The sequence below is a fragment of the Corvus brachyrhynchos genome, unplaced genomic scaffold, assembly GCF_000691975.1.
Source record: "Corvus brachyrhynchos isolate BGI_N302 unplaced genomic scaffold, ASM69197v1 scaffold5, whole genome shotgun sequence".
NCBI lineage: Eukaryota > Metazoa > Chordata > Aves > Passeriformes > Corvidae > Corvus > Corvus brachyrhynchos.
Window position 1 is genome coordinate 13,434,403 of NW_008238321.1, and position 11,111 is coordinate 13,445,513.

The 11,111-nt window shown below is 39.9% G+C and overlaps 2 protein-coding genes across 3 annotated transcripts; both read left to right on the forward strand.

Moving 5' to 3' along the window:
• Positions 1 to 14: 14 nt before the first annotated feature.
• Positions 15 to 9,337, forward strand: GNPTG (N-acetylglucosamine-1-phosphate transferase gamma subunit). 2 transcript variants are annotated; one of them, XM_017734245.1, is made up of 9 exons: positions 15 to 283; positions 2,248 to 2,302; positions 2,413 to 2,496; positions 3,533 to 3,626; positions 4,881 to 4,995; positions 5,527 to 5,609; positions 5,864 to 5,992; positions 7,391 to 7,472; positions 8,116 to 8,286. In XM_017734245.1, the coding sequence occupies exons 1-9, from the start codon at positions 262 to 264 to the stop codon at positions 8,160 to 8,162; spliced, it is 711 nt and encodes a 236-aa protein (XP_017589734.1). In that variant the 5' UTR covers positions 15 to 261; the 3' UTR covers positions 8,163 to 8,286. The 2 variants fall into 2 exon arrangements, with proteins under 2 accessions (XP_017589734.1, XP_008631765.1); XM_008633543.2 differs by lacking the exon at positions 8,116 to 8,286 and adding an exon at positions 8,589 to 9,337 and having other exon boundaries at positions 19 to 283.
• A 118-nt stretch (positions 9,338 to 9,455) lies between these two features.
• CUNH16orf91 (chromosome unknown C16orf91 homolog) lies at positions 9,456 to 10,301 on the forward strand. Its single transcript, XM_008633707.2, has 2 exons — positions 9,456 to 9,536; positions 9,600 to 10,301. The coding sequence occupies exons 1-2, from the start codon at positions 9,511 to 9,513 to the stop codon at positions 9,949 to 9,951; spliced, it is 378 nt and encodes a 125-aa protein (XP_008631929.1). The 5' UTR covers positions 9,456 to 9,510; the 3' UTR covers positions 9,952 to 10,301.
• Positions 10,302 to 11,111: the final 810 nt, after the last annotated feature.

Sequence of the window (11,111 nt, forward strand, 5' to 3'; positions counted from 1 at the left end):
CCGCCCTGTGCGGGTTCGGGTCTGTCTGCCGTTGTGCCCGCTCCAGCCCATTTCTTCCTCCGGAGATGGGGCGCCGGGCCGGGGCGCTGGCGCAGACCCCGCTGGTGGCCCGCGGGCAGCGGCCATCGGTATTGGGACGCACAGGTAGGGGAGGATGTATGCGCGGCCAGATGCGTAACTCACCCTTAAACGTTTAACTTTCCTTCTTTTGAAAGGTTGAATAACCCATTCTTGCCTCAGACAAATAGGCTGCAGCCAAAGATGTCCCCATCTGCAGTATCAGGTATATGCAACCGTTTTGGGGGGGGGGGGGGGGGGGGCGGGGTTTTTTTTTGTTGTTTGCAATGCAAATAGTCTACTTCGACTTTACGCACACAAAACCTAATTTGGCATGTGATTTTAGAAGCATCACGGAAAATAAGCACGGGCAAATGTGTTTTATTGTGCTCTGAAGAGTTAAAACCTAGATTGACTTCATTGGTGGTTCCAGGTCCCAGTGCTGTTTATACTGGTTTTGTGACAGTACTATCCATATGTTTTATTCTGTGTTTTTTCAGCCTGACACAGATCCTTTTGACCCACAGTAAACACTCCTTTCTTCTTGACGTCCTTGATGTCATTGGGATTATCATATGAAAGTAATCCCATCATCTGGTAGTACTTAATACCCAAAAACAGTTTTTAAAAAAAGTCCTAAGAGTAGTCTTGGAGCCAGTCAGAGGGCCTCAGTTTCACACACAGCCTAGGTGTTGCAACATAAATACACCACTTAAGCAAAATGAACAAGAATGTAAAAAATTCTAGGCCATCTGAGGAGGAGAGCAGGTAAGCACTGAAGGCAGACTAAGCAAAAGGGAGTAACTCTTGTCTCTCTGCTAACCTTAGGCACAGACTTAAACCTTGTTCAGATTCAAGAAAGGCATTTTGGTATGGCGACATTGAATGTGACTATGCTTAATGTTTTTTGTCATGTTTTATAAACTCAAATCAAATTCTGCATGTACTGCCTGTGAAAAGTGAAATAATTAGAAATGGGATTAGTAATAGAATGCTGAATGGGAAGATGCCAAACATAGCAGGAAAAAAGGCCAACACACCAGAAATCCTTTTTTCTTTGTTGTGGGATTGTACATGTAGCCAAAAATTGGGGGTATATATGGAACACGAATCTAGGGCATGGACCCCTGCCTTGCACAATTATTGTAATAGTTCTGTTAATTTCTCTTCTAGAGCATCCTAATTGCTAGGGCACAGATTTCATGTAGCAGAGGAGCAAACCCTTTGGCCAAGCCTATCTCTAGAATGAAATGCAAGATCATACAGTCAGGAAAACACTTGGGAAAGAGAACCTGCCTGTATCCCAGTGGTTAAGGCATTCTGGAGGGCATGATTCTGGTGGTCTGACCTTTGTTGGTAGGATTGCTTGTCTAGATACTTGGAAAAAGTACCCGTGCAGTCCTGACAGCGGGAGTTAGAGCCCAGGATGGGGTTTTATTTTATATGCTTTGTAATCTCTTTTCTTCTTTCCTCGTAAGTATTTAGTAATTCCAAGGAAAATTTCCTTATACAAGAGATACTCCTCTAGCACGTACTTCAGAACTTTTGATGCTCTTTTTAATGACAAGTTAGTTACCTGTCTTGATTGCTTTGACAGCAAGCCTTGTAGTCAATACTACAAGAGTAGAAGTGCAGCTGCTGACCTGTCTGACAGCAAAAGGTTTATCTTGTTGAGTACTGCCTGGATCAGACCACGAAGGCAAACGGTGAAAAAGAATATTCAGTTTGAGAATCTCAGTGAAACTGAAATACGCAGTGCTGTCAACATTTTGAACAAATGGACTTTACTAGTATAAACTTGCAGAGTTTGAATGACTTTGGAGACAGACAGCTGCCAAGCAAGAGTTTCAGTGATTTCAGTGTTAGACTTTGGCATGATCTGCACTGATGATTCCTTTTATGGACCTGGCCTCCAAATGTTTATTTTTACACAGGTTTCTTATTTTTGTTTTAAAAAGAGGTTTATCTATTTCACTGGATAGTGAGAATGAAAAACGTCAAAGGTCATGATGCAAACCGGTATAGTGCTAGTGAGAACTTAACAGTAATTCATATGAAAGATAAAAAATTCCTATGTACAGCAGAAAACTAAATTTGTCACATGCTCCTCGCACTTTTGTCACCGCAGAAGCTTGCTTAAATTTAACCAAAACGTTATTTTTCCTTTATGTCATGTTGTGATGTTTTTAGGCCCTGCACATCTCTTTAGGCTTGCTGGCAAGTGTTTCAGTTTCATGGAATCCACGTGAGTAATGGATTTGGATATTTGTTTCTATATACTTACTAGGAATTAACTGGTTTTGTATTCCAGTCTGAAACGTCTCTTATTTTCTTTTTCCTTTCTCTCATTTTAAGGTACAAGTATGAGTTTTGTCCTTTCCATAATGTCACCCAGCATGAGCAGACTTTTCGTTGGAATGCCTATAGTGGGATTTTAGGGTGAGGCATTTAGACCTTTTACGTTTTAGCTATGTTGTTAGCAGGCCACTTCATAGATTGTAAAAAAGGAGGCAGTTTTAAAATTAAGATTCTTCTATTGGTCAGCTTAGGTCATGGTAGTTCCCAAGGTATTATGCATAGAAGGACCCTGTCTTGAAAAATTCAGCTATTTTTTTGTTGTTGATAAATACTAACACAGTATTTTAGCTGGAGACTGATTAATAACCAATGCCAACTGCAAGCGTGATATGTTCATGTGAGAAATTCAATAATGTCTGACTGCAGCTTATATTAGCACAGATTGCATGTCCATTAACTATTTGCAGTTTGACTTGAATACAAAAATTACAAAATGAAAAAAGTGCTTTATGCCTAATGGTTGTTAAACATTATAAGTTATAAAACGCTCAATGTAGACCCAAAAAAAAAGTATCCCAAAGTATTTAAAGACCCTGGATCATAATACCACCGGATCATAATACCTAAAATAAATCTAAGTATCAACCAGAGCATTGCTTTTCTAAATATTTTGCATATAGTTGTCTCTTTTTTTCCTATGTGCAAAATGGTAAGCCGGTATGTGAGAAAACTGGTACATCACCATGCTGAGGGTATCATTTGCTTTAGGACTAGCAGAAGTAGACTAGTTTTTGTAGGTGCTCTCACCAGCTCTAAAAATCCTGCAAACAAACTGAGTTGCACAGGGTACTTAGCCTCATGGAATTTGTGGTGGGATTGATGTATTAACTGTATTTTACTGGACTTAAACACAGATTTCTAAGTGCAAATGGTTTCCAAACTGAAATTTGATCCAAAGCTCTGCTCTCAAAAAGTGCTACTGACGTGCCCTATATAGCAACCTGGGTAACAAACTACACTGCTTCCAAGGCTGTAGGAAATGGAAATACTCAGACAACAAAAATGAAGTATTTACACTTAAATTGAACATGGTATGAGGGCGTTCTTGATTTTCTTCCTGAGGGTTCATCCTTTTTTTTCCAGTAACTTAAAACAAAATAATGTCCTCTTTTTTCAGAATCTGGCATGAATGGGAAATTGACAACAACACGTTTGTTGGAATGTGGATGAGGGAAGGAGACTCCTGTGAAACTAAGAGCAGACAGACAAAGGTATAGTAACTTTGACTATGCTAATTCAGACAGCATGACTCTACATACACTTGTGAGACTACAAACTGAAACATTCCTACCCTGAAGAAGTCATCATTTAAGCTGTGATAGAAAACATAAAGACAAATTCCTGCAGGAACTACGTGAATGAATGGAAGAGGAAAGCTAGAATCGGGATAAAATTTTGAAGACATTTACTTATGTTTTCTCACTGGTTACTTACAACTCTTTTTTTCCTTGATAGAAATACGGTACAGTGCTTTGTAATTTGTGTCAGGCAAAATAAAGAAAAAGAGCTCTTTGTTGAATTTAAGATGCCAGCCTACTAAGAACATGCTGGAAAAAGGAGGGAAAAGAATTAGGCAGTTAACAATAGCATGCTGAGAAGCTAAAGTATGGTGTTAGAACAAGCACTAGGAGCATTTCAAGAATGATTTGAGGTCATGGAGTGTGTCCAGAGAAGGGCAGTGGAGCTGTGGAAGGGTCTGGAGCACAAGCCTGATGAGTAGCACCTCTCAACCCAGGTCTTTTTCCACCAGGCAGCTTTCCAGCTATTCTCGCCCAAGCCTGGAGCAGTGCACGGGGTTGTCATGACCCAAGTAGCAGCACTTTGCCTTGTTGAATCTCTTGTGATTAGCTGCCAACTTGGCTGCCATATCCTGGCCAAGGTGAAAATGTTATACTCCAATGGAGGTGCCTGGTTAACATCTTTATTTCCCATAGAAGCTGCAGAAAGAATTAATATTTTTGTAGGACCTTTGATGTTGTGATTGCAATCTTTCACTGGCATTTTGTTTTGAAGACAGAAAATATTGGTGCTGCAAATCTGAAGATGAAAACATTTCTCTGCAGTCTGGATGTGTCTTGTATTCTTCAGTTAGCACATTGGTCAGAAATAAAATTTAAAAGTTGTGCTTACGTTAGATGAGATTCTAAAGGGTGTCCTATTCACCTTCCTTTTTACTCTCATTCTTGCTGGAAATATGGTGCTTAGAAGTCCAAGGAACAATGGTAGGGGGGGAGAGTCATTTCCCATTAGAGAAAACAATTTTCACATTTGGTAAGATAAATGGACGGTGTGCTTCCTACAATGCTTTTTCTGTTGGGGAAAAAAAAAAAGGCACTGGAAGCTTTGACATGACAGTATTTGCAGAAATGCATCTACTAGCATGGGAACACAGCAAACTGATCATCAGTGCTGGTTTTGTTTCATGTAGACCTTTTGTGCTCATCTCTGTTTTTACTGATGTTTAGGTTCATCTTGTTTGTGGAAAGAGCAATAAATTGGCTTACGTGTCTGAGCCAAGTACTTGCGTTTACTCTCTGACATTTGAGACTCCTCTCGTGTGCCATCCCCACTCACTTTTAGGTAAGATTTAGAGATATTTTGTGGAGCAGCTGGCATATTAACAGTATCCTCAGAGCATACATTTTTAGGTTGAGTTTGTACCTTAATATAAATTTGTATTAAATGTTAACATATAATTATGAAGTGTATTTTAAATCCCAGTCATTATAACACATAGGTATTTCTCGAATAAACTGTCACTGCTAGCTAGTGTAGACTCACAGAATTTTTTTTTTCTTGGACTGTAGGAATAAGCCCTGTGGTAGCTGTTATTTGACTTACATTACAAAAAAGCTCAGTTAGAATTACACTGAGCAAAGGAATATGAGGCCTTGTATTTGGAAATAAGAAAAATTTCTGGTCATTCTCCAGAAACTTCAAACGTGTGAAGCGCAATTGAAGCGTAAGCCCAGTTCTTGAAAGCAGTAGGGACTTTGTACTGTATAGAAACGTTGAGTTCTTAAAACAAATATGCTTGCATGATACTAGGAGGAATTAACTAATGCAGGACAGTGCTCTAGGTTTTTACATGGTTTGACTTCTGTTTTTCAGTTTATCCAACTCTGACTGAAGCACTGCAAAGGAAGTGGGATGAAGCAGAGCAGCTTCTGTATGATGAACTAATAACTGACCAGGTTTATTAATTTTTTCCAACTCTATTTGGTAAAAAAAACAATTCCTGTCAAATAGCCAAACCTGCCTTCTGTAGTTTCTCCTTTCGGAGTAGATGCATTTATTCTGTGGTTGGCAAATAGTAATTTTCGTGTTCTGTAACTACTATATGAACTGGTAATGAAGCTTGAGGACTTGGAATGGCCAGTGAAAATTACAAACAGAGATGAGAGTTGAATAGATTGATCGATCACCTTTTGGAAACTTTCTTTTTTAGGGTTACAGAAAAATACTGGAAGAGATTTTTGAGGAAGCAGGACTTCTGAAAGCAACAGAAGAAAATGAAGCTGAAAAACAGAGTAAGAAAATAACTCTGGAATTTGAAACAGTGGAGACGTGCAGTAAGGTATAGAGCACAATATTTACAGTGTGGAATTAAATTGCCACCTTTTCACTGTATGACGGTATCAGTGGGGAGAGCATTATGTAAACGCCCTTGGTATTGAGCTGAATCTGTTCATGGCGTTATCTTTTCTGGTTTCAATATGTAACAGCCTGCATACAGTGTGATTTGGTATCTTTATTCTAGCCCCTAAGTCAAAAACAAACCAGCAAAAATGAATGCCCAGTAAGAAAATGGGGGTTATGAAGGAATTAGCGTATGCACTTGGGTTATGAACACCTTGTAGGTACTCCTTCTGGGGAATACCAGTCTGGAGACAGGAAGGAAGTACTACTGAAGATGCATGTGTAACCGACCTCGAGAAAGTTGACGCTTCTCTCTGTGGATAATTACCCAGACTTGCGTAAGAATGCACTGGCTGTTGCACAACCAAAAGGCAGAATGGCTGTATTCATTTCTGAATTACTCTTGTGTATGTGAACAGTTCTTCTGCAACAGAATTGGAATGGGAAAAATAGAGGTAGAAGGTGTGCTCAGCCTAGAAGAGTGCGACCCGAACATCAGAAAAAGAGCATGGAAAGGAATTCATTCGTTACAATACAGAGAAGCAGTTGCTGTTGTCTTTTTATTTGAAAAATGTAGCAAAGACAAAACACCATGTAGTAATTCATGAATATAACCAAATAAAACCATGGTTGAGCTGAATATACTTTAATATAAAGATCACCATTTTGATCTGATAGGAGCTGGAACAGTCGTAATTTTTTTTCATTCGTTAACAATACAGTATTTAATAATTTGTACTTCTTTTTCTGGCTCCATCATAGCTTAATTGACATAAATTGGCTGTTTTGGTAACCACAGAATCTTAAATACTTACTATTTTGCTCTATCTTTATCCACATAAACACCAAAACACAACCAAAAATTTGGCTTCTCTGAGATTTCAGGTATGTGGTTTGAGTCTCAAAAGAACTAGGCAATCCCTGTCTCTGTCAGTTAACAGAAACTGCTGAGAGCAAAAACATGAAGTTACTAGGTCAAGAGTTGAGGAGGTCACAAATTTCCAGACTGCAGCATTATGATAATAAGAAAACAAGGGTAGTCCTGAAGCAAACTTAAGATTTTGGTCTATGATAAAATGCTAGTTACAGAGCAGATTTGAAATAGTTACAAAAAGCATTTGTAATTTTTACTCTTGGGCTTGAAAAAAGCTGGCTCCTCTTTTGGCAACACAGACGTATCTTTTTCTAAAATTTGCACTGTTCTCTTTAGTTTAACATCTTTAAAGCCAAAAGGCGTTAACAGCTGTGCACAGAGGCATTTTTTTCTTAAAAGCCCCCAGTTTAGGTATGTATTTGTAAAGTTGGAGAACTATTGTAAATGTATTTTCTTTCTTAGGAATACAAGCAACTTTCTGAAGAAATAAAAAAACTAAAAGTTTTATTACGTCGGCATGGTATTGCATACAAAGGAAATTCTGGTGAGTTTTTTTTGGTAGTGTTCTTCTCCATGATTGTTTGCTCAGAATGTGAATACCCCAATGCTGTTTTCAGTTACAGCAACAATTAAATGATCTGGCATATATGGAGGTAAAATTCGGTAGACAAAGTTTTTAATAAGTACTTAGGTTTGATTCCTGTGCACAAGGACTTACTTTGTCCTCAAAAAATCTGTTGATGTCTTGAAATTGTAGTTTTATAGAAAAATTTTGACTGCTGTTTTAACTGAAGTTTGTCTCCAGTCCTTAAGGTGCCAATTTAAAAGGAAATCGGTATTACATCATTAATAGCACGAGTGTGTCTTTGAAGTGACTCCACTTTCTATATATTAACCACAAGGCCTAATTTCTTTCATAACACTTGAAGTTTTCTCTAGATCTTTTTGGATTGTTTTTTTCCTTTTTTGAAATCACCTGTTTCTTTCTTCCCTCTCTTTGATTTCCGTTAGGTAAGTACCATATCACATGCAGTTTTTAGAAGGAAAGACTGGTGCTGGCTTTGAAGGAGCACGGCTTATCTGGACTAATTCCAGACAAGTTGTTTTTTGATTTTTTTGGAGGGGTTTGTAGTTTGGTTTTTGAATGGTTTTGTGATTGTTTGTTTGTTTTCCCTCATTCCTTCCAGACCATCATGCCCTTTATTACATGAACTATTTGTCAAGGGAGAATTGAATTTCCGGAAATATACATACATACATGAATACAGATGTATTTTCTTTTACAGATTTTATGTTCAGCATTGGCACTTCAACAAAACAACCTTTGAGCTAATTAAATTAGCTTAAAATTAGTGACATACTTAGTTTTTTTCTTTTTGCTTTGGGAAACTTTTCTAGGAAAAAACTCATAAAAATTTTGTGTAGCACATTATCTGCACATTATTAACTATGTAATTTGCACAGTATTTCTGCCTGTTTGGTAGTTCTTTCATTATTGCAGTAGTTCTTTTCATTATTGCAGATTAGCACTGAATAATCAAAAGCAGAATTCACTTTAGATGACTTATTTCAAAATTATTTAGTGAATTCTGTGACAAAAATGTTTTGGTGTTTAAAAGCAAAAATAACTGATGTTTTATTTAAAAACAAAATTTTTCAGCTGGAAATACCAGTGTTGAGTACGTAAGTCACCATCTGGCAACTGCAGTGGCATCGGTTCTTAATAGGTCAAAGGATGACAAGCACCTGCATGGCGATACAGGAATTTGGAATTACACTGTATGAAGAAACTTGGGTGGTACAGACTGTAAATTAAGCTGAACGTGTATTATGCCAGAAATGGGATTTACCTTCTTGTGAGTCTTCTTGGCTTTTTGAATTTCTGCCCTAAAGCAAACAGAATGTAGTAGAGGGAAAGCACACCATTATGAGACTAGTTGGCTGGTTTCTGAGAACATTTGTAACGCTTCTTTGCGAAGACCAATATTTGGCACAAATTTACAGATTCTGTGTGTCTAGTCCCAGCTTTTGCTATTTTTACTGATCAAGTGTGGCAACAGTTGGAGTAAACACAAACCAGCTCAAGACCAGTGCTGCAAGATGTAAGAAAGGTACTAAATACAATATTAAGGACATATTATTTCAATCTGTATGGTAAAAAGTTTTCTGGGCACACTTTAGCAGAAAAAGAAACGTTTTCTGCCACAGCAGCGCAGAGCACGCCACTCCACCCACTCGTGTTCAAAGGTTAATGTCGTATTTGGCTGTCGGGTTAAATGAAAGTTGGTCAGGATCTGACAGAAAGGTGCGATGAAACCGCTGAATTGTTGTAAAAGCACAGTTGTGCGAAGGGAATACCTGGCAAGTCTCTGTACGTAATGCGGAATAAAATGGACTCTTCCAACACAAGCTATGGAAACGGCACTGTAGCGGTCGGTGAGCGCCATCTGCGGTCCCCCTGCCGCCTCCTGTAGTGCGGCTCGCGACCCCCCAGTGCAGGGTCCTCTCGGCCTTGCCCCCGCCACGGCAGCCGCCACCCAGCGCCCGGGGGCATTTCCGTTTCCGTTCCCGGAAGGCGCGGGATGATCTGGGCGCTGGGCCGCTGGCGGTGAGGAGGGGGGCCGGGACGCTACGTGCTCCTTCTGCGCCGCTCACGCGTGTGTCTCTGCAGGGCGCGGCGAGCCCCGCTTCTGCCCGGGCCCCGCCGGGGACTGGCACGACGGCGGGACCCCGAGGGTGCGGTGGGCGCGCATCCAGAGCGCGGGGGGCCCATTCCCTTCTCCGGCAGCAAGGCCAGTCCGCGGTTTTGGAGCGTTAGCCGGTCGATGGGGAGCCACCACGAGAGGCCATTGGTGAAGGTGTTGCCTCTTTGTGTGCTGGGCACGGGGCTGTTGCTATGGTGTGTGTTCAGACACAAAACGGAGGTCGACGAGCGACTGGAAGCAGTTCTCTCCGGCCAGATCGCGGACTCAGATACGGCCCAAGAAAGCAATGCTCCCCTGGAGCTGCAGAAGGAGAACTGAGGACGGGAGTGCGGCTGTAGTGAAGGAGCTGCCAGAAGTTTGCTTGCATTCATCTGGTTAAAACTTGTACTGACACTTTAACGGAAGAAACGTCTTTTCCTAGTTTTTCGGCAGCCTTATCATGCAAGCTTGATTTCTTCATGCTGCTTTTTGTGCTGGTCTTGCCGTAGTAATTTACACTGGTAGGAAAAGGCGTCGTTTCCGGATTTGCGCAGGTAGGGATGAACAGGATGTATTGCAAATCAGCTTGAATTGGAAGATAAGTTTTATACAACCTACCATTTTTCTATGGATCATTTTTCTTAGCGGATCGTTGTATTAAAAAATACCAAATGTGAATGTCTGTGAAATTCCTGCTTAAGGTGATTTTCATTTGACCTTTTGGTAGTTACAGAGTATGTTCCGTTTATATTGGAGACAGCTCTAAAGGAATGATCATTGATATGCGATTGTATTCTGAATTTTTTCTTTTTGTAATTCTGCTCGTTAATGCAGAAATTACCTTCAAGGGTGCATGCTTTCTGGACTAGAACTTCTAGGCATGGTTGATTTTAGGTGGTCATTAGTGGCAGGAGAGTATTTTGCACAGAATGGAAATGATTGGCTTGCATTATGTTGGGGAGGTTTCATTGAATAATACGCTATCTAGGTTTTTTGTGCAGATTCATAGATATTCAAACTTGCACCCTCCAGAGACTTTTCTTGGAGAGGAGGAATGTAAAATACTATCACGACTTAGTTCCCTTCAAAATTAGAGGGTTGGTTTTTTTTAAGTTTTCAAGTATAAAAATGGAAAATCGGGTTTGTGCCATTAAAATCCTTAATTAAAACCCTAAAACCAACAAAGATGATAGCAGCTATTAAGAAAAGCTGAAGCTATGGAGAAAACGGGTTTGTGTAATACCAGGGATTAGTCTAAACAACATGCAGTACTGTGGCTTTTGATTTTGCTGTAGAGTCCCTTAACCACATGATGCCTAAGTATATGAGTACACTTGATTTGGTACTGTCACAAGGTTTAATCTTGGTATTCAATTTTACAACAGTAGAATGTTGCGAGTGAGATGCGTGGGGGCATCCTGGGGAATGACTGAAAGAGTAATCCTGGATTCCTCCCCCCCCCCCCAAAAAACCCTAAAGCTCAGGTGACATTCTTTTCT